Consider the following 23858-nt stretch of genomic DNA (forward strand, 5'->3'; position numbering starts at 1 on the left):
GGATTATCAGTATCAAAATTTTCATGGTCAGAAATCTGAAAAGGAATGGAAAACAGGGATTGCCTGCTGAACCTGCCAGCTTCTCACTTCATAGAAAAAAGCAATGCAAGACTGGAACTTAATGCACAAAAACAAATAGCAGTAAATTCATAGGAAACTGTTCCAACTGGCCATTCTGGATACAGTGCAACAAATTTACATTGGAGTAGGAGTTCTGCTTCATCTAAGAGAAGTTTAACATTTTATTTTGATGGCAGCAAAAAATGCTCATTTATTAAATATCAAGGTTTAAATATATATATATATATATATATATAGCCAGCTACAAAGCAATAAATAAATATGTCTTAGTCCATGTCCCTTAACTCTCTCTAATAAGTAAATCAGAGAAACAGCAGCCTAAGTGCCTTTGATCCTGCCTATAGGAGTTTGCAGCCAAAGACCTCCCAGGGATACTTCTACTTTTGGGTTTGTTTTTATAATTCACATTCCAACACTAAGAAAATCTTTTAGACAATGCCTCAATCTCCAGGCAAACTTGAGTATTCCGTTTGCTCTTTGTGGTGGCCCAAAAATGGACAAAAGGCCCATTTTCTAAGGGAAGCCTTTAAAACTAATTGACTCATCTGGAGCAAGGAGATAAGTGATTCATATTACTTTCCAGATTGATTTCACAGATTAATTTGTTGGTTTTAGGGACTGACACGTTTTGTCAGTTCTCACTGTACCTCTCTGTTTCCTCAGCCATTACCAGTGCTTTATTGTGTGGAAGCCCTCTCACACCAGCAAACAGCAAAAAAACCCAACAACCCAGATAAACCTTTTTTCAATGAGGTACTTATCTTTACTTCATATTGATTATATCTTACTCACCCATAAAATGGGTCAAGAGGAAGCTGCTTCCATTTTTTGACAAAGACTGCAGCTGACAGGGCCTCTGGGCGGGCACCACGCAGCTGCCACTGCAGCTCTGCAGGGCTCCTCCAGGCCCAGCAAAACGTCCCTCTCCAGGCATCAACAAAGCAGGGCTGCTGCAACTTCAGGGTGAGGGCAGCTTCTGCCTGCCTGGAATCTTATCAGCGGGGACAGAAATCAGAATATTTCAAGGGCTAAATATTTCTGTGGGTAGAAAAGGGACATGGGCTGCTAACCCGTCACCGTGTCCCCTCTCCAGCAGCCAAGGATCAGGGCACTTGCCTGGTGCATCCTTCTGTGCTGGGAAATGCTGTGCCTAAATAATTGTGGCCTGGGTGGATGCTGGCAGGCAACGGGAGAAACTCCTTGCTTCTTTTTACTGCTGCTGCTTGCCTGCCCAAGGCTGAGCATACTGGCAGCCTAGTGCCTTAAACTTTTCCTTGAATAATGAGACAGACAAAGCATCTTTATCTGCATTAGCCAGGGGCTTTGCAGACAGGACACATTCCTTCAAAGTGCACTCAATCACACTGATTGAGATCAAGCCTGTGAGTAAACAAACAAAACTTTGTATCCCTCCCTTAGAGCTCAGCCATGGACACAATGGCCTGACAGTTCCTTTGCTGGGCTTTCTGAGAGGTACAACTATGTTGTTGTATACTGTGGTGCTACCAAAGGCTGACTGTCCTCTGAAACAAAGGCCGAGGATGCTCTCAATCACATCCAGACTGCCAGGGAGGCTACAGGCAGCATGAGAGGCAGGGGACACTGGCCACACTCTTCCCTTGACAGTTCCAGTCTCCCTTGCTGGGGTTTCCAACAGGAAGATACAGAACACTTCATTAGCTCCTTCTTCCACAAGAAGGGCCCTAGCTCTGAATTTGACTGTGACACATTTCTTTGCGTCTTTGAATGTGAGCTAGAGGACTTTGAAAACAACATAATTTGACAGGAAGCCAAAGCAAGGACGCAGAATGACAGACAGTCATCAGTCTGCAAGGATCCAAGCAACTGCAATTTAGGTAACCTGCACTGACAGATTACTCACAGCAGGGAACCCAAAACCCTCACTGTAATCATGCAGCCTTGAAAAGACTTCTGTATACAGCAGTACTTCAGAGGTGTTTAGCCAAGCTTTGTGGCAATTTGTAGGTGCTTCCAAAGCAGCTGTGCTACCACTCCTGGTATGGCAAACCATCCCTGAGTGTCCACACGGCTGGAAGAAGAGATCAGGCTCTGTCATCTGCAGAGAACAGCCTGCAGTGTAACTCACCACCCTCCCAACAGCTGGAAAGAGAGCCCCTGAGAGTGTGTCTGAACTAATACACATCACCTTGCTGCTCCTTGGGCATCAGATCCTTCCTGTTGCAGGAAGAGTGCAGCTGTGCAGGCTGTAAGAAAGACAAAACACTACAGAGGCCTGACATGGTGTAAAGAAATCCTAACTGTGCCTGCTCTTCTCCTACAGCCCCTTAATTTCCTTTGATAACCCCATAAATAAAATACAGAGAGAAGAGGCACCGATCTTGTGAAATAAGCAATCAGAGGCTGCATAACAAAAGAAATGTGCAATGCCAGGGAATGACACTGATGTATCAGAGATTGTATCAGAGCTATTAAATGGGATGAAAATATGCAAGGCCCTTGTGAGCTCTTCTTTTCTCTATTCAATCTTAAAAGAATTCTGAAAGCAAGCCTCCACTGATTCCTACCATAAAATGTGGGAAAATATGTGTTTGTGGAATGATAACCCAAGCCTTTTTGATGCCCATCTGTATATGTATTTGGAGCAAAATGCAAGTAGGTGCCTCTGCAATGCAGCTGCAAAAAGCAAATGTCTGCCCATCATTTTGTAGGACTCAACAATTCAGTTTTTCTAACTAAACCCATCCCTTCTCTCTTATTAAATACAGCTGACATTTGTAATTCAAGTTGTATTACTAATGGTACTGAACATTTGGCAAGCCTCAACCCATGTAAAAATGCCCTCAGTTTGATATAACAAGAACTATCCGTTCTGTTTTCTCATGAGTATGTCTTAAATGTCTGATTCAATTTAGTCTAACATCTTCCCATTTTGGAGCTCTTGGAAAAGTGCAAAAAGATTAAAGTTACTAAAATCAATTGCCATTTTCACATTTCAAAGGTTATTTCCAAAAAATATTGTGTTTCCTAAAAAACAAGTGGGCAACTTGGGATTGCCACCATTTTCCAGAGTAGTGAAGTGACAAGACTGAGAGGTATTTGGAGCAAACCTCTAATGGAGCTAAACAGCAGAAGGCAGGACTGACACTGAACACCTTCGAAGGATCTGGATATAAAAATCTTTCCAGCAAACAGACTGACCTAATGATCTGACAAATGATAGAAAGGAATAAAAAGGGGAGAAATGTAGCTCTCTGCACACAGCACAACAAAATCAGATCTATTTTTACAGCGCTTCTACTACAGCCTTAAAGCCATAAACACTCCATTCTTCATTTTGTTTGGGGAATTGCCTACAGAGTCATGCAGGCACTCTGTGTTGCCAGAGGTCTCTGTCAGTGTTCTCTCTGCCCAGGGACCAGGGAAAATACCCTAGAGTGGCCCTCCTGTATCCCCAGCCAGCACCTCTGAGCTGGCAATGGGTTGCTGCAGTCACACAGGCATCTGCTGCCTGGAATTCTGCTATTCCACAAGGAATCTTGAGCAGAGTTGATTTCAGGGTTTTTTTCTGGTTTAACTTCCTAAGTTCTTTCATTTTGTGTTATGTCCACCCAGGACCAGTATGGCTTTGCTTATGAAACCAGAAGTCAGGGGTTGTAATCAAGAGTGATTTCTTCTCAAGGAGATGGAGAATTATGTCTTTTGAAATGTTTAATTGACTGCAATCAATTACTCTGCTAGTTGTATTCCAGCTCTTAAACTAAACTTTGAGGGAACTGCATTCTTCAATACTATTAGAAGCAAATGGAGACTGTTATTACACTTACTGAGATTTTTGTACAAGAGATAAGCAGCATCACAAATGTGCTTGCATCTTGAATTGCACAATTTCTTCTTTGGGCTAAGATAAAAACATGTTCTAGAGGGCACTCAAACAACTGCCAACGCTATTTAATTGTGCTTCAGTTTCAGACAGATTGTGTCAACATTTCTACAGACACGGGAACCCTTTCCTTACTTTTATTAGCATAATTGCAAACACCCAGAGAGCTGAGAGATGGATTTTCCTGTCTTTTAAACCTGCTCATCTTTTATGCAAGGGCTCTGAATCAGTCTGAAGAATTCTGGGTCTTCATGGGTGACTGCTTCTTTTCTGCAATCCCTGATGAGCACCAACACTTTCATTAACCACAGGCATGTGGTTACACATGCTTACAGTAAACCTGGCTTTCCAAAAATAAGAAATTTGTACTAAATCATTAGAGAAAGTTCCGAGAAGTAGTCACATCATAGGCAAAGGGTGCTGAGCTTTCTGCTCTAGTTGATGCAATGCCTTGGACTAGATGATCACCATTAGTCCCTTCCTATGCTTTCTGTTCCATGTGAACCACTTAGGTTTTAGCTGAGCCCATTACTACAATGCTGGCAAAGCAATCACTTCAGGGAGTGTATCAGAAGTGCTGTCTCACCAATTCTGACACATTTTTTACCATTCAGTAATAAAAGGTCTTTAGAGTTTTCTGGATGCTGGTTAGTGACAGAAAAAATTGCAAAGTGGAAAGTATGAGGGAAGAAATTACAACATATGTTTCAGACTCCTTTGGGGGAGGAAAAAACCCGACAAACAAAAAATCTGTTTATAGATTCATTGGAAAAAAAATCAACAAAGAAGAAGTCTCCATTGTGTTACCACTGTAGTGCAGACTCACCTACTAAGTGAGGACTTAGTCCTCACTTCAGGACTCCCTGCAAAGCAGTAGGAATGTGAATGTGGCCCTGAATAAGACCCCATGCTCAGAAATGTACCCAGATATTAAGGATGAAAACAGTCTTAACAGAGAGGAAACTCCTATGTGCAGAGTTTGAATTCTATAATGAATGTTCAGCTACCACAGGGACATCTGTAAAACTTGCCACTTGCCTTTAAAAAAGGTCTAGTGTTCTTAAAATCTTGACCTCAGTGAGAGGTCCAGTGATTCAGCCTTTCAAACTGCAGTCATGCCCTATTCCAGCTATTACATGCCTCATTTCTGTTAATCTTCTCTAATTAGTTCTGCTTCTCAAGTGAAGTCTTAGAATCTAACATTTTCTTGTGATAATACCAAGGGCTCTGCTTTCATGTTCAAGGTCAGTCCAGCATTTCACCTTGTAAAACTCATTTGTCCTCCCTGCACTTACACGTGTACCTTGAGTTGAGAAAGACATCAGTTTAGACTCTCTCAAAGACATTTACTGGCTTTAAAGTTATCCTTAAAGCTGTGGTCATGCCCAGCAGAGTCATACAAGTATGAAGGAACAGACTTCTTTCAGATTCTTTCTCTTCCCTGCAAATATGCAGAGAAAATTTCTCCCATTAATATAATTTCAGCTTTTCCCTTGTGAGTTATTTTGCATGTTTTACAGCACATCAGCAGATTGGGCCTCAGAGCCTGCAAGGAGGCACCTGACAGTTGTACAGGTGAGAATGCTGAGCTGAGAAGGGCAAGGTGAATACCTTGCTTGCAGTGAGAGTGCTGTGAACGCAATCCAAGTGATCCCCCTGTTCAAATCATTAAATTTAGATCTTGTGTTTCTCCCTTCATATGCTATACACACACATTAATATAGATATTTATTAGCAGGAGGAGACACATAGAGTTTTCCAGATTCTTCTTGTGCCTGAGAGATCTATAATACAGCAAGCATTTCTTTTGTAATAATGGCATTATTGTTTACTCACTCTTATAAGAAATGGAGGCACTTTTCATATGTGCAATTTCCATTGCTGACTCTAAGAATTTACCTATCACTCCTTTCATTGATCACTCTTAGCTGCCTCTTTTGAAGGGCCCAGGTCACTCACCTGCCATCCCACAGCCCTTCCTGTGTGAGGGCTGCAGAGATCCAGCATTACTGGAGCCACATGATGGCTGAGGTGTGAACACTAATGCAAGGAGGCATCTGAGCCCCAGGCAAGGATCACACTCTTCTCCAGCTGATGCTCAATCCAAAATGGCAGACTATTTTCAGGTTAAAAAACTTTAACTGGGCAAGGGGGAAAAGTCAGCCTTCAGTGATACATAACCTAGACTACAATCAGTTTAGGCAGCTTCCTTTGAGCATTGCTGCTGCAGCTGGGGATAAAATTTGCCAGGTCATCCAGGCTTGATGCTTTTATACTTAATAAAAAAATGCTGTCATAAATTACAAATAAGCATAAACCAGCAATAGGATAACTTCAGAAAAGCAAGCATTTTTATGGTTCAGTTATTTCATATGCAACAAATAAAAAATTCTGTTAACTTTTCAACCTACCTCCTTAAAATAAATTATAATAAATACGTAAATACAATATATGGAAAATACTTGGCCTTTTAAATTTTGAATAGTTAACACTTAATTCTTGTATCTGAAAATATAATCCCTGAAGTATTTGGTGGAGTTTATGGAACTGTTTATGATTTGACTTTTCTTAAACCTCTCGAGTGGGATTTATAATGTTATTAGAAATCATTGACAACAGGGTGTCGGTTATTTCCAGAACTGCAATATATTGGCAAATATCCAACTAAACCCTCTTACATTCAATTATCGTGATGTCCAGGAAAAGGACAGAAATTGTAGAAAACCCTTTCATTCTCCCCATCTCTAAGACAGAGGAGGAAGGAACAGCACACGCACAATGACCAAATTCACAGATTTTCTGCAAGACTAGTGCCTAATTTTAAAACCTGAAAACTGTTAAGCAACTTCACACTGCACAAGCCTTCAGTAGAGATGTACTGTAGTACAGGGCTTTGGTACTAGAATTTAGCCCCAGATGAGCTGCACTTCTGTACTTTGTTCATCCTTGTGACAATGTGTCACCTTTCCAAGGATATTTCAGAACAAAAATACACTGTGGAGGTAAGTTGTGCCTTAACCCTGAACTGATTTGGGAACAGGACACTCAGCACCTTTCAGTGCTGACTATCCACAAGCAGAGGTCTTGTCTCATGACACCTAGTAAAGGGTCTGGTAATCACATCAAGTGGGAAGACCCTTCACCTTCCCTTCAGCGGGCAAGGCAACATCTTTCCTCCCTGAGGTACACAGCTTAGAAAGAGAAAAGAAGTGTTAGGAAGCATCACTGAGGAGGTGACATGGGACAAGAGTAATGGACAACAGACATCCTCACAAACTGCACTCCTAAGTTTTTCTTTACCTCCAAGTTGTCATCCAGACATGTTCCTAGAGCAGTAACTTAATTACCCCCGCTTTATTCTCTCTTGCTCAGCGCATGGTGACAATGGTTTTATCGTGGAAATATTTTCTCTAGAGAGCACTCTGAGTACTGACAGCTCTTTCCTCTTTCCCTCCTTCACACTGTCACCCTTCTATATTTGCCTTGACACTGTCTTCACATTGTCTTGACATTGTTCTGACAGTTAAGAAAACTCAATCACTGCAGCAAACAGCCATGACAATGCGGAGAAGAAAGAGGAAAAGAGTTATGAAAATTGTTGAGGAACTGTGAAGGTTTACAGGCAAGTGAAAACAGGATTTTGCTTTTTCTAAACCCCATTCCTAGTGAGTTTTCAATAAAAAGCTGATTTAAGAAAGTCTTCAGCCAAGGCTGGCAAAAGTCATCTCAAAGGCAATTGGCAGTTATGGATTCTGTACCTAAAATTCAGATTTCCTAGATAACAATCCCTCTTACTGCCATCAGGTCAGGTACATTGTGTGAGATACTTCAGCCCACATCCTGGGCAGCAGGGATGCTGCATTACTGTGAAATAATGCCTTGGGACCCTCCAGCTACACTTTCTCCCTAGTATGCTGTTCAAACTGGGATCCCCTTTGGGGGCAACCAGAAAAGAAAGGTGGCCACAGAAAAAAAAATATCAGGGTAGCTGGAGCTTTAATTCCCTTTGCTAATAATAAAATAAAATTTTGTTCTGTTGGCCCACAAATTAGAAGAGGAGCCTAGAAAGGACTGCAATCACTCTGACAAATGCCAAATGTTGTGGTAACAGGTAAAAAACCCAGCACAAGTAGCATAAGTTTAGTATCTATTTCTCTGCTTGAATTGAACTTCTGAGCAACTCCTTAACTGGGTATAGTATGGACATACTAAAGTGCTGTACTTGACAAGTTAAGCTTTGTGATTCAACAATTTGACAAAATCACTGTTGATTTGAATAGGAATTCTGATCATCAGGAACCATGTGGGGAAAGTTGATGGGTTTTATTTTGTGGTTTGTTCATTTGATTTAGAAAAGCATATATAGTTTTGATACTAGTTCAAATTCTTAGTAGCTACAACAACACCTAGGTAATAAAAAAATTACCTAAAAATTTACTTTATACTATCTGGGCAAGCATACAATCCACATCTTACCTGAAAAATGCAGTTAAAGCTCATCCCTTGCAAAGCAGAAGCTCATCAACACCACTCTGTAGGGCACCTGCAGTGCTCCCTCCAGGTCACACAAGCTTCTCCAGGAGGAGCATTGTCTTCCCTCTCAGATTGCTGTCTTCTCCCTAAAGAAATTAGGGAGAGAAGTCATCTGAAGCTTATTCCCTTTTCCTCAGAGCCCTGGGGACAGCAGGGCTGGTGGCCAGGCACTGCCCCTCTCCTCACAGAGAGGCTCTTCTCCAACACCTCCCAAACTGCAGGGCCACCCTGGCATCCAAGAGCCAAATGAGGTGGCACAGGCTGCAGGGCTCCACGGGACCATGAGTCCCCCTCCAGGTCCCTGAGGAAGCAGCAGGGCCCTGCAGGTGCTGATTTGTAACCTGCTGACAGACCTGCCCCTACCTCTGCACACCCACCCCAACAGTAATGGGACCCACATGGCTGGGGAGAGGAACCCTCTGCTTCCTGAGTGCAAGTCAGGAAATCCTGGATGTATCTCTGCCACACATTGCAGATTGCAGTGTGGGGAAAATGTTAGTGAAAGCTTCTTATGAGACCAGAACGTATAGAAATAAACCTATCTCAGCCCATTAATACAACTTTTTGATTACAAGGATGAATCAACACGTGCTAAGAGTAAACTGAACAAGCACATATGCAGATTGATGCTCATCTGGTTAATTTTATGGCTAACTTCATATGTTCAATCATGATGACCAAAGCACAGGTAAGACAAAAGCAGAGCAGAGGCAAAATTAGCCTAAAGAGTCAAGGCAGAAACAATATACTTCCATTTATCCAGAGAGAAAATTAGGCTTCAAATGCTTCTGCCTGAACTCACTTGATGAAGCATGGTCTTGATACAATAAAGAAAATAGCGCAAAGGAAAGGTCTCCACATAAGCACAGACACTTCTGAACCATATAAATAATATAATATTTATTCTCATATAGCATTTATTCTAAATCCTATATTGGGTGGTTATACTGCAACTGCTCTGGCAGGCTGAATGACAAACATTTTGGTGCTTCCTTCCTACACTTTTATGTCTACATGCTCCCTTTATTATTAATGGCATAATATTTGCTACAGTTGGTTATCATGGTCAAATCAATACCAAAGTGCCTTGAAAAGACACCAGAGCTGAGCCTCTAATTAAGTACAATATTTTGTTCCTTTTAAATGAGACACTGTTTGAGGAGTACAGTAAGAGTGCCTTGTTCTGTTCAAGGTATCTATAATTAATAACCCCAATGATCAAAGGAAGCGTGATCCTAAGAGGAAATGGCTTTTGAGGATCCCTAGGTATTAAGTACTGAAAACTACTTCCCAATCTGTTCTGCAGCCTCTCAGCACACTATGATGTGTGATGCCCTTTGGGATCATAAAACAAGCCCCATCATAGATCTCTCTGAAAAAAAACTGCTCCCAGCAAGATAGTCACCAGATATTAATCACTTATTCATTATTGCCATCAAATCTTACTTAATTTTTTTCCTGCCCAGACCCTTACTGTCACACAGATCTCCTTTATTTATTTAGCATAATTTGATATAAAGCAAGGCAGGACACTGCCCTATAATGTACCCTGTACTGACAGGTCTGGACTAGTATTGTGAGGAAGGCCTCTTCCCCCAAAATTGGGTATTCCTTTTGTTTTATCATTATTATATGGCACCAAAGTTTATTGGGATACAGTAAGCACCTGGATGTCAAGCTGTGGATATTTTATTTCCCTGCTCCTGCTCGCTGATCTTATTTTCCACTCCCCAGCGACCACACCAACAGCCAGAGCTCTCCCTGCATCTTTAGAGCAGATTTGTGTGAATCAAAAAAAACCTGTCACTGCAGCAGGATGGCTGAATGTCATATCCAGGGGAATAGCAGGCCAGAGCAGCATCACTGTCCTCTGGATCATCCTGAGGAGTGTGAGCACTTCAGCAGAGCACAGCGGCATCAGTGCTGCCCCGTGGAGCCACCGCCGGCATCGTGTCCTGGGGCTACAATTACTGCAGGCTCACTCACCAGCCACACCAACTTACTGTAATCTCCCATCCCTGCCCTGGAAACACAAGTCTGCTTTGGATCAGGCCTCAGAGGAAGAATAGGAGAATGCACGGAAAAAAAATATAAGACGGGAGGAATATAGGAAGGGAGAACTGGGAAAGGAATGAGAGATGAGGAGTTAGATCTACCTCCTCCACACATTAAATAGACAGAGAAAACAAAGGAGACTATTAATGGGGAAATAGAAATTTAAAAAGCCTTCAAGAAATTACTCTACTGATTGCTAATGGTGAATAAACATTCATTCATTTATTTATAGTTTAAAATTTTTCATCATCTTACTGGCAAAAATGGTAGTGATCTAATTTTGATAAATGCTTGCTGGACATCACTTATAGCAGATATTTAATGCCCTGGTGGCAGGTGGTTTTATTCTAAAGCATGCCATCACATTAAGCTTTAGCAATTTGACTTTTAGTGATATTCTTCTAATATGGAAGGCTTATTTCTTAGCATATTCCCCAAGGAAGGTTCCTGGGAATACACTGATGCTGGTGAAAATTCTGGTTTTGTTTTACTTCTACAGTGAAGCATCTTAAAAATGTTTAAGAGAAAGGTATCCCTAATTATACAGTGGGTTTTCAATACCTACTTTTCTTTTGGGTCAGTCACTCCTCCTCAGTGCTTCTGAGCCTGCTCTGGAACTAAAAAGTGGTAAAACCATGAAACAAATTCATTCTTGTTCTGTTGCAAGACAGTAGAGTTTTTAAGGTGCTACAATACAGTCTGCAGGCCAGGAAAGCTGCCACGGATTTTGTGTCAGAGCCATGACTGTATTCAGTTTCATGGGTCACTGGAACTAGTGTTCCAAAGGCCAGCCCTCTGCAGAAGTTCACATGATATCCTTCTGCTGGGCCTGGGACTGGTTTCTGTCTGTGTGAAGTTGGTGAGGGCAACTTGTGCAGCTCACAGTCACATCACAATGATGTGATTGGCCTTGGCTCTGAGGGGAAGCTGCCCTCAGTAGAGGGGCTCAGCAGGAGAGCTGAGGAAATTCAGGCTGTGCCAGTTCCCCCTGACACTCCATCCTGTCCCAAAACACAGGAGCTGCAGCTTTCCCCAAGCAGTCTTGAAAACCCAGTTGGTAATTAGTTCATGCAGAGCTAATTGTAGGTGATTTCTATTGAAAATAATTTAGCACACAAGAGAAAGGGCTGGAATGTGAACTCTTCTACAAAGTTCATGCTGGAAAAGCATGGCCTTGCTTTCTCTGTACTTACTGCCCATTGTAGCCACATTGAAGCTTTCTTTGGAGTCCTGTGGCATTTAAAGCACAGTGCACTGCATCTCCAGCCACATAATGCTGATCTGTCCCAGGGCTGATTACTTTTTTTAAGTCTGAGGAGACAGAAAAAGCAGCATCATGATTTTGATATGCTGCAGTTTGATGTCATCAGGAACCTCTTGTCCTCATTTGTGTTATTGAGAACCTACTGCAGGCAATCTCAACATCTGCACACATCAGGACTTGGCTCTACACCCAGAGATTTTAAAAGAGTTGCCCTGTGTTACAGGCTGCTATGATACATTTCTAACAATCAGGGCTTTAAGCTTATCCAGTTATGACTCACAGAAAGGAATCATACCTGGGTCAGCATTACACACATTTGAGGCTACATTTTAAAATCACAGCACCTTTATGTGCCACTGCACTAGCAGAATCACTGCTTCATGCTCTTTTCATATTGAAAAAAGGAAAGTAGCAATGAATGGCAGAACCTCAACTAAAGAAGATTGAAGAGGATGTCTTATAATGCCTTTCAAATGCAAACAACACATAGACTCAGAATTTGGACATGAAATCAATTTTGTACTCAGTTTTCAGCCCCTCTACTGGAGGGACTCTTAGCAGCATTTGGCAGCATTTCTGAGTGCCTCTTCTGTGCTGTGTTAGTGGCTGAGCACAGAGGGAGCTCAGCTGCTTGCATGTTCCCACCTAAAGCAAAGCTCAGCCCTGCGAGTCAGCAGTAGCTGGTCTGTTTGAGGGGCAGCGTCCCCAGCTTAGCTCCTTCCTGAGGCTGAATTCAGGGGGAGCCAGAGGCTCAGTGGCAGCTGGAAGCCTCTGTCTTTAAAAAATGCCTTAAACTCTTTCCAGACTCCAGAGAAGCTGTGAGACCTTGTGTCTCTCAAGGTGAGATTTGGCCTTTTCAAGAGACAAACTGCTCCTTTGCTCTGTATTTTCCACTATTTGGAATTCATACAGAAGCAGGAGCAACTGGATTTCACCCAAACTCACAAACTAACAGTTTTATGCTGTGTTCCTGAAAATCCCCCCCACCGATGCAGAGAAGGAGACCATGCTTTGGTCTTTCTGCAACCTCTTCTAGCTCTGGCACCATTTCCCTTGCTATTTTGCCAGGCATCCACTTCCCAGGCATCCACTTCATCCTTCCTTCCTAGCACAGCTGCAAATACAGCTGGTATCTTCCCAACTGCAAGCACTCTTTCATCTTTCCTCTTTTCCCCAGCAACACTTGCACCCTCAGTGTGTTCTGATACTGGGTTTACAAACAGCAGCTTGCACAAAGAGCAGAAGCATCTACATCGAGTTTTACAACACTTTGGCTTTAGGGACCAAGTCAGCAGCAACACTTTACATAATGGCACCACAAATCCACCCATCCAAACAAGTTCATCTAGGCACGCCAAGAAACCTCAACAAAGGCAATCCAGGATAAGATTTTAAAGTGTAAGGCATAATTCAATGCCTAGCTAAACCACTAAGGTTTTCTCTTTTTACTTCTGGCAAGACCTTTTATCTCACAGGAGAGAACTTTACACCTGTGGCTCTGTATCCTGAGTTACATGCTGAGGATGTCCCCAGCTTTAAGGAAGCCTTAAGAGAAGTTCAGGCAGGAAAGGTATTGATTGAATCCTTGGGACAAAGACATTTAATCCACAAAATCACCAATCTTTCCTATAAGAAATCAAGCTTATTACCTAAATAGAATTGCTTCAGATTTTGAGCAAAATTAATTTTCTATGTTCTTTACCTCTGAAGAGCTGAAAGAAAGGCAAGTTTGAAGCTGGGCCACTACCATGTACTGCAGATGCTGCTCACCTGTCTATTTATCTCCCACGTCACTGTGTGGATAAGTCCTCTTCTGTACTATTAAGAATAAATTCTGCTGTGTGATCTCAACTTTAAAAAAAATAATTCAGCACTTCTAGAGGGACAAAGAATACCTCATTATACTCACTGTACTTCTTTTCTGCAGACTTAGAAGATAAAAATGAGGACAAATATAATGAAACTCTTAAAGGGGAGAGTAACATTCAGAGTGTGTGTACAAGGATTGCACAGCAGAAATCAGTTCAGTTTCTACATCTGTGTCCACACCATTTACTGCAATGGATATCAGCTGCCTCCTGGCCTGATCAGCCACTGCTCTACACCTTACACAAACAAGAATATCTGTGCACAGTAAAAGCAGGATGATCACTGTGCACTACCACCTTAAACTGCAGTGCTGTGTGCTAAATGTAAAGGCAAAGAAGCAGAACATCAAGTCTTTCATTCTCCTTAGAAACCAGTCTACTTGCATTGCTAGTAGCAATGTACCTTGATGTCCAACTGAACCAAAAATCCTCCAAATTCAATGCATAGGAGCCCTGTTGAGCTCCTGGGCCTGATTCCCCTCCTGTTCCCAGCACAAACACTAAGTATGATCCCAAATAAAGTGAAAGTCGAAAATTATTTACACTTAGAAGAAGGTATTTACCTCATTTTTGTTTGTTTGTTTGGGACAGCTGGTGCCATTGCTGTGGTGCTCAGTGCAGGCATGGGGGAAGCTGTAAGGGCTGCTGCTGCTGCAGTGCTCATGGGTAAGGGAGTCTGGGGTGGCACAAATGGTAAAAGGCAGTGAAGGACAATGACAGCCAGCAGTAACTGCCTTTAGCAAGTCAGAGTGAACAGAAAAGTTTAGGGAAGAGTGAAATTAAGACATTGGTTTAATAACCAGTTCTGTAATTTCAATCACAAAGTGTTGCCTAAACAACATTTTAAAATTTTAATGCCATTCCACTGTTATTCTCACACTAATATACCATACTTTTTATTCAGAAAATAAGTTAATTTACTTTCCTTGATTTTGCTGATACAAATGTACCTAAAACCAAATTTGGCTTTTTTGATAGCAATGGAATATTTGTGTAACCACCTTTTTTCTTTCCTGCCTGTGTGTGGTGTTGGTTACTATGGTAATAAACGTGACTCAAGATTTAAAGCCTGAAAGTGGTTTCTATAACAACATGCTAGGATGTTTTGGACACACAATTGAAATTAAAGATTCAGGATTAACTCTTTATGACCACAGTATTTGCAGACAAGTGCTTGTTTGTTTGGCAAAAGTCTGGTCATCCCTTCCCAAAGCAGGATTTTCCATGGAGCAGATTGAGTAATAATGACTCTATCCAGCTGTGGATAGAGCAGGTAGGGGCTGGGGGCTGGTGATTTCCTCACAGGGGAAATATGCAAAGCAAAATGGCACCACAGTAACTACAAGCTGCCCATCACAGTGAATAATTAAGATGGTAATACAAATGTACTGGGAGATGGGAAGGGTTAAAATGGTATTAGTGCAATACTTAGAAAGTTTGAGACTGTGCAAAAAACAAAATTATTTGTTTATGTGGAAAAGCTATTTTGAGGGCTTAGATAGCCCCTTACCTGGCTCTGTTTTATCCAGAACATGGTTTCCTGTCCTTTCCTTCCCCATCTGCCAAATGCAGGCGTGACATCTCTGCCTTTCAGTTCATGGTAAAGGCACCTGCTTCCAATCTCTGTCCCTGCTGATTATGCAGCTGTGCTTATCTCTTCCCCAGTTCTTCATGATACATCAAGACTGAAGATCTATCTGCACACCCACAACTTTCTAAGGCTGTCTTTGCAAGGAAGTTATTGTCAGAGTGATGAACTGTATTTTTTGTGTCATGGTGCACTGCAGATAAATGGAGAGAGGATTAGTTACACCAAAGCCACGGCTCCTCAATGCAGCAGTAAATGCCTTGGGCGATATTTTAATATTTCCAGTTAAATGATAATTATTTCAAGATCTCAGTACAGTAACAGAGCTTGATATTTCAGTGACACAGATTCACACTCTTGTTTTAAAATCCCAAGGGCAGGTTTCAAACAAGTAATGAGCATGAGCATTGAAGGTTCATGTTTCTGACTCCAGCCACTGGGCTATCTAAATCCTTGCTACCATCACGTTATCCTGTGACTTTTTTAGTGAGCTGATTTGATCACAATGTAAGCCTTTAGCTGTGAACAAATGCTGTATGCTGGTTTTTATTCATCAGAACCCAGACTGAAGTAACAGCACTAAGAGAAGCAGTGGTTGCTTCATTTGTGATCTAATTTTCTTTCTAGTAACTGACCACCACCAAGATGTCAATTATATATGCCATTCCAACAAATTTTAAAAAACAAAACCAAAACAAACAACCCTCCCTTCCACCCCCCCCCCCAAAAAAAAAAAAAAAACAAACACAAAACCAAACTCACAGGTAACACATTTTCTGATGTTGAAGTTGGGGGTTTTTTCTAGAGCCAAACATGTCACTTTCCTAAAGAGTGTTTTTTAAATTTAATCTCAATCGATAGACCAGAGGTTTTTTGCTATCCATTTTTTTTCTCCAAAATGAATAGCTTAGTACATAGTCAGGTTTTGTTGTGAACTGCTTTATCTGCCCTGGCTGGTGTAGCTTCCTAGTTTTAATTTCAAATGTATAAAGTAATAACTCTTTGTTTAAAAAAAAGGAAAGGAAAAAAGTCCTCAAAACACAGCAAAATCATCAGTGATGGTGAATACATGGGCATTAAGAAGTTCTCTATATTATAATGTATTTTTTCCTCTTAGAAAATAGACCGGCTCTGTTAAGAAGGTCAGAAAATCTTGCAGCATATGTAAAAGATTCCGAAGTTGTTAGTGTTGAGAGCTTCTGTGAAGCTCAGAGTCCTCCTTCAGGGGCAGAAGGCACATCTGAAGAACAGCACTGCAAATTACAAGCAGCCTTCAGGCACGATGAGATAATTAGCAAAGTGCAGGCATGGCCACAGCCATGTGAACTCTGGTTCAGAACAGTGTGATTAGCTCTGATTGAAATCTGATTTTAAATGCTGCCACTGATTATGATATTTCACCAACTCATACAAAGAGTTGGGTTCTGAAAGAACAAGTCTGTGCTGAAAGATATTTCTGACACAAAGAGCCCAAAACAGATTGCAAAAGATTTATCTGGGGGCTTTGAGTGGCTGAGATTCCCAATTGTGAGAACTTAGAAGAATATTTTGAAAAATGGACATGAACCCACTAAATCTCTGATTCAAACAGGATCTAGGAAAAAAACCCTCAAAATTGTCAGGGAAGATATGCAGATGAGCTTTTCAAAATTATCTGCTTTACTGAGGAACAATAATCAGATTATCTCTGCCAAAATGCTTTGGCCATTTCAAAATCCCTGCCCTGTTTATGACAGCTTTTCCCTAATTCAATTTTGGCCTTCTATCCTCATTGACATGCATTTCTAACATCATAAAAATTATTTTGTATCACTACAGTAGTTTCTGATAATTCAGAAGCCTTTACCAGCCAAAATCATGCATTTTTAGTGCTTATTAGCTCAATTATTCATACACTAACACGATCACTTCAATGAATTTAAATAATCTTGTCCAAGAGCAAAAAACCAAAGCTAAAACTGTCTTTTTCTTGGCATTTCTTATATTAAGTTAAGAGTGCCAGTTCCTGGAATAGCTGCAGGTATGGCCATGTTTCTGGTAGTATGGATGCTGTGCCAGTAGATGGCAAGCTTTACTGCAAAGAATTTCACTGCCAACCATCTCATCTGCATCTCAAGGATTTAACCATGGGGCAAAACGCTTGGCACTAAATCCTCTTGTAATTAGATTAAACTACCACTGTTTATAAAGAGACTGATAATTACCTCAAGTGTCAGTCAATGTAAATCCAAAGCAATCAGCATTTTGTTTCCATTTTTGCTAAGTTACATACAAGTTTTAAGACTCTGTCAGAACAAGTCACTGCTGAAGTGACCTTAATTGCTTAGGAATGAAAAACAGCTCCTCTGCACATCTGAGGTAGAGCATGAGGCTTTTCCTGGTTATCCTTCTGCAACCTGGCCAAAACCCAAGCTCCACTGAAACATTTCTGTCCCTTTGCAGCTCTTTCTTTGAATGCAGAAGAGAATATTTTTAAAGCATCTGCCCAAACTGAGACAGTCTTTGCATCAGTCATCACATTGCATCACAGGGCATGCAGGAGCTTCCACCTGCCATACTCTTCATCCTCCTTCCATGCAGCTCTGAGCTCAGGAGGTTCCCAAATCCCTCCCTCCACATCACTCCAGGGCAGCAGGGAAACTCAGTTTCCACAGGGCTGCAAGGGAGTGGAAATAACTTACCTGAAACAGGTGAGAAATGGTGTTAGAACTAGTAATCCAGAATCCAAGGATTAGCTGAAGCACTCACATCACTCAGGAACATGACTTTATTTTAAAATAAAGACATCATGGATATGTCCAGGCAAACTGCCTACCACTTGATAACCCTCTGATGATCACCTTTCTGAGATGCAGTTTTGCTGCTGAGACAAACTGCTAAAGAGTACCCTTAAAATCTTGGTCTCTGCCTTTAAACTACAACCAAGCTAAAACTCAGCATGGTTACATCTCTGCTAAGAACTTCAGAATTCCTGAGTTCCTCAAAAACTACACAAATCATCAAAACCATGGCACAGTACATTAGAATAAAGACAGAACACCAAAAATGCTGCTCTTTCACTATCAACTAGTCATACAAATCAGACAAGAGTATCCTCTAGGGAGTATTGGATTTAATGAATTGTCTGTTGGCAATTTCTGGGAATTTGAGATTAATTTTATAAAAGCTACAAAATTTGAAATTAAAACACTGCTTAAAAAAATCCAGGAAAGGTTTTCTGTGTTTTTCCCATAGTGATGCCACCCTGCAGACAAATTGGCTGCCTTCACTCCATACAAACAGCGCTTTTAGAGCTGTCTTTCCCCTTCTCTCATTTTCCCTCCACTCTTACTGTCTCAGACAGGGATGAAGCTTTTTAACCAGTGCTCACTCTTGCTATCAAAACTGCAGACTGGCAAACACATCATGCACTCACACAGTCATTATAGCAAACTCAGCCTGTTGCATGCAAATTATCTCTGGAAAAGCAGTAATAATTAACTAAATTGCTTCTCATGTCACTGTGGTCCTGTGTAAGAAAGCACTCGAATGATTGACCTCACCTCTTGTAGCTTACACAGTACAACAGTCAGACAACATTATAACTTGATCATAATTAATTTATTCAAATTTGCAATGTTTCCCCAAACATACACTTTAATGAATTTTAAATAGGTACACAGACTGAAAAGAAAGCTCTCTAAAGTAGTGCAAGAAAAATGCAGGATGCAGAAGTTCCTAAGGAGCACAGTTTTGCTCATTTTAACTGTAATTAATAGATTGCAGTAAGCTCTGTATAATCCAGGCTAAAGAAAAAAACATAAATGCATGGGCAAAGCACAAAATTATGTAAACCAGGACATAAGAACATACATGAGAGTAGGCTGAGGAAGAGAAAGGTCTGAGTTACTGCTGACAGTGGTGCAGATCAGTACATGTGACCAATGTCTTGAATTTTTGCATTCAGTGAGAGCTCTGAGGTGGAGCAAGTGCAACCATCACTGCATCAGGATGAAATACCTCCCAAAACTGATTATTAACAGGTTTGGGGAGGGTAATTTTAAAGGCAGACTAATCCAAAAGTACTATTTTGTCCTGTTTTCCTTCAGAAAACATGAGTTAGCACTCCAATTCTCCTCCGGCTAATCAATGTTTCGTTTGCTTTCTATGTAATCCTTAAGACCACTGCTGGTTTTAAATCACAGTGTCACTGCTGCTATCAATGTTACTACATAAATCTCTGTTCCCCTTGTTCAAACAAGTATTAATTACTAATCTGGCTCAGAAAATGTACCTATTCATGAACATCAGGTTCATTCAGACTGGTGCTTCTAATTCTCAGAGGCACTGCTGCTCCTGTGTACACCTCAAGTCAGAAAGCACCACAGTCATGCACAGATAATTTTTAAGCCTTTCCATTGATTGTCTTTGTGTCAAACCTACACAAGCAGTCTTTCCTAAGTACTTAAGCCTTTTGATACTTTCTTTCTCTACCTCCCCCTCCTAAGAGAAAAACAGAATAAATTGTATTATATACTACAATGCACACTATGGAAACACACCATGACCAGTCAGTTTGTATTCTCTGACACTCCCTCGTGGTTGGTTGGTATCCTCAGGGGACCAACCGTAGCCTCTCCCTTTTCCAGGGATCTGTCCCAGGCCTTTATCAGCAATGGTCTGACCCCAGTTATTGGAGTGTCCATCTCTGCTCACCTCTTCTCTTTCAGTGCCCCATCTCCATCTCTACTGTGTCTGCTCTCCCGAATCTCAGTTCAAGAACTCGGAAGAAATTAGAGACTGATGGTAAAGGTGTCTGAATTCCTCTGAGAGGTTCAGCTCCCCCACAACTCCCTGCTTTCAGAAACACACACTGTTCTGCTGCTGTAGAAGACACATACCCTTCATATATCCAAACAAAACTCCAGAATAAAAGTATAAAACAAATATTAAAAAAAGATGTTTACAGTACTTACATTTAAATAATTTAATGCAACTTTTGTGCTCTAGCTCATGAGTTCTTTCTCTTACAAATTGCCTTCTCTCCTAAAGAAACATTCAGCTTAATTTCAGAGTCTTGGCCCAGATACAGCTGCTTCAGTGTATCCCAGAGGTGGATTCTGAACACTGCTGGTAACAGCTCACCCTCCTTGACTGGGAAGTGAGAAGTAGATCTTGCTATTGTTATTCCTTACAGCTGCAAGGCAACTCCAAGTGGCCGTTAATTACTGACAGAAGCTCAGTTCCCAGAGGGTAAGGAAGTAAAGGAACATCTTTGCACCATGTTCACCGTGTCCTTCCAGCCTGGGAGGCTGGATGGCTCTCACAGGGCTGTTTTGCATCTCAGGTGTTTGGTAGATTCTTTGTGGTGGAGATGCTGTACACCTGTAAAATTACTACTTATAATCAGCAAATCAAAGTCAAGGCGCCTGATGTTTTGAACTGTTTATTTGAGCTATAACTGCATCTGAGTAATATAGCTTGTGAAACCCAATGCAAAAAATTATCCACTACAAAAGATTGGTACCACCACAGAAGTGATATTGAACTAAAAAAAGGTGGTCCATCTCCTTTCTCTAGTAACAAAAACAGAAACAGAAACCTTAAATATACCTGAATGTGTTCCATATTGTTGGATATTCATTGACAACAACTGATATTGTCTCAACTATACTATTAATGAAGTGTTAAACAATCCTGACACTCCAGACCATGGCTGTTGAAAGAGGCAAGAACAGGAAATTACAACTTACTCAAGTTTTCATAATTGTTTTCATTTTACATTCATTAGTCTACTAAGGCATCACACAGTTGCCAGTCCCTTTTTCTTCTCAAGAGCCAGCAATTGGTGCTGTGGGTTTTGAAGCACAGTTGTATTAAGAACTACACTTCTTTCACTGCTGGTTAGTCCCAGTGCTGTGAATTCCTCAGGATTTTTTGTATTTCTTTCTTAGAATCACTCTGCATGAGGAATGATTCCAGGTGCCTGTCAAACTCTTGCCAAAAGAACTCTACATGTGTCGATGGTCATGAAGATGACCCTTGCCTTTGTGCAGACCCATCAGTGGACAGTGTGGAGGAACTCTGCAACAAAACGTCCAACCCTTGCTCCTCCAACCCTTGTCTCCAAAACTCTACCTGCCTGGGCTCTGCTGGGAACATCAGCCTCCCCTGCAAGTGCCCCGCTGGGTCCGATGGCCCTGCCTGCCAGCGAGCTGCCAGTGAGTGTGACAGCAACCCGTGCGAGCACGGTGGCACGTGCCAGAGCAGCCTGGAGGGGCCCACGTGCCTGTGCAGCGCTGGCTACACGGGCAGGCTGTGCGAGAGGGACGTGGACGAGTGCAGCTCCGAGCCGTGCCGCAACGGGGCCCTGTGCCGCGACGGCGTGGGCCACTACTCCTGCTACTGCGTGCCCGGCTACCAGGGCAGGCACTGCGACCTGGAAGTGAACGAGTGTGCCTCGGAGCCCTGCCTCAACGGGGCCACCTGCCTCAACCAGATCGGGCACTACGACTGCATCTGTCCCCTTGGCTACACCGGTAAGTGAGCCCTTTTCATTACAGCCACTTCTCCTCTGGGTCCTGTGGAACCATCATAACTCATGTTTCAGGTTCAACTCTCTCGCCCACATGTGAATTTAGCTGTCACATTCACATTCTCTGAAAAATCCCTTTGCCCAGGATTTTTCTCCTGGGAAGCTGAGAAGCCTCAGAGAAAAAGGAAAACAATTTTTATCTCATTTGCTTCTCCTGTATTGTGCTCACATGTGGAATGTGTTTGGAGACTGTTTACCCACAGGTGATTGCTTCATTGGATTCTGGTGTGAGTTATTTTGACTCAATGGCTAATTAGTGTCAAGCTGCGTCGAGACTCTGGAGAGAGTCATGAGTTTTCCTTATTATCTTTTTAACATTGAGTAAGTATCCTTTCTGTATTCTTTAGTACAGTTTAGTTTAGTATTCTTTAATATAATATAGTCACATAAAATAATAAATTAGCCTTCTGAGAACAAGGGAGTCAGATTCATCATCCCTTCCTTTGTCAGGGATCCCTGCAAATACAATATTTAGCCATATCTGCATTACCACCTTGCCTTCAGCTTCAGCACCAGTGGCTGTTGATACATTATGGATAACCACATCACTGTGAACGACTGATACCAGAAAGAGAAGGGTTAAAGAAATCTGACATCCACCAAAATCTACACAGCAGTTTTGTGAACACCAAGCTATGTCAGGGGGCTAGGTGGACTTTGCTTTTAAAAGAAACATTCTCAAAATGCTCTCTTCAAAGTGCTATATCTAGTTTTTTTTCTGAGGGTCAAAACCTGCATTTGACAGATTTAAAAATTAGATCCAAGTAGACAAATGCTACTCTAAACTTAGACATTTCATATTAAATTTCTCTCATCTGCCCTTCTCAGAAACAAAGGACTCATTTGCAACTAGAACATTATGTAAGTTACATGGGCAAGTGTTATGTTCCCAAACTGCCCATTTTTTGATAATCCCATTTTTATATAGCTCCATTTTTAAGGTACATGTGTGATTTTTCTTCCCTACTTCCTCTACTGGAAACCATATAATTCTTGTTGGAAGACAGGTCCCTTCAAATTTCAAAGCTGTATTCAGGGCTAGGACTATGAAAGGTAGCACACTGAATCATTAAAAGGAGAAAAGGGGAGGCATTTTAGTGATAGACTGTCAGTCAGGTAAGCAAAGGAAAAGAAATAGTCATACAGCAGAAAGGGGAGAAAACACAGCTATTGCTTCAAGTGATTCAAATGAATAAGAAATAAGAGATGTGGTTTACAGCTCCATCCCCAAATCCCCATGCAGGAGGGGAAGTCAGAGGTAAAAAGCAGCTTTCCTGTGTCTAACACAGCGCTCGTTGGAAGGCAGCCCTTGGTTAATATCCCTTATGAGCACAGAGAATGTTATTTGAAGGAAGCTTGTTACCTTCCTGCCACCCCGCTGCTGCCAGGGGGTGTCGGAGCCCGGGCCAGCTGAGGAGAAAACTGCACAACTGAGGGAAAGCCAAAGAGCAGAAGGAAGGAAAAACCTATTAACAACCAGCATGGTTACTCTGCAATGATCACACTCAGCCCAGACCTCCTGTTGTATTCAGGAAACTGTATTTGTTTAACTGGCGCTGTTAGTGGGGTCCAGGCCTGGATCCACAGCCCAGAAACTTGGGTTTGAAAGAGCTGGAATATACACCTTAGAGACAAAGGGAGCGAAAACATATTGAAATAGTAAAGCCCAAACAAAAAGAAACAAAAATTTAGGTCAACACAAACTGCTGATGGAAACTCACTCTGCTGGAGTTGCTCCACTTTCATCATGAAATTCTGCTGTTTCCCAAGCTGATGCTCTCTTCTCTCACCAAAAATAGTCACCAAAGCTCCACACTTTGCACAAGCAGAGTTAAGAAATGAGGAGAGAACCAAGGAAGGAGAAGAGGTCTAAAATACACAGCAGAAGAGGCAGCAATGTTTTGACATACAGCTCCAACACTGCTTCCAGCAGCAAAAGAGACTAACCATAGGAATTCTATAGAGGAGTAGCAGACCATTCCTCCATCAGTAAAACATCAGCTTTAAAAAGCTACTTAACAAAATGATTTTTC

At 41.6% G+C, this 23858-nt stretch overlaps 2 protein-coding genes across 2 annotated transcripts in view; one reads left to right on the plus strand and one right to left on the minus strand.

The window, feature by feature from the left end:
• ZBTB41 (zinc finger and BTB domain containing 41) overlaps positions 1 to 8464 on the minus strand; it is a 43975-nt gene extending 35511 nt beyond the window's left edge. The window contains exon 1 of the mRNA XM_064720479.1: positions 8420 to 8464. The gene's annotated coding sequence lies outside the window, so the exon portion shown is untranslated. The remainder of the gene's footprint in view (positions 1 to 8419) is intronic.
• CRB1 (crumbs cell polarity complex component 1) overlaps positions 1 to 23858 on the plus strand; it is a 95673-nt gene that overhangs the window by 5561 nt on the left and 66254 nt on the right. The window contains exon 2 of the mRNA XM_064720475.1: positions 21185 to 21769. Within this exon, the coding sequence (XP_064576545.1) occupies positions 21185 to 21769 (585 nt within the window). The remainder of the gene's footprint in view (positions 1 to 21184; positions 21770 to 23858) is intronic.

Source organism: Zonotrichia leucophrys, chromosome 8, assembly GCF_028769735.1.
Source record: "Zonotrichia leucophrys gambelii isolate GWCS_2022_RI chromosome 8, RI_Zleu_2.0, whole genome shotgun sequence".
Taxonomy (NCBI): domain Eukaryota; kingdom Metazoa; phylum Chordata; class Aves; order Passeriformes; family Passerellidae; genus Zonotrichia; species Zonotrichia leucophrys.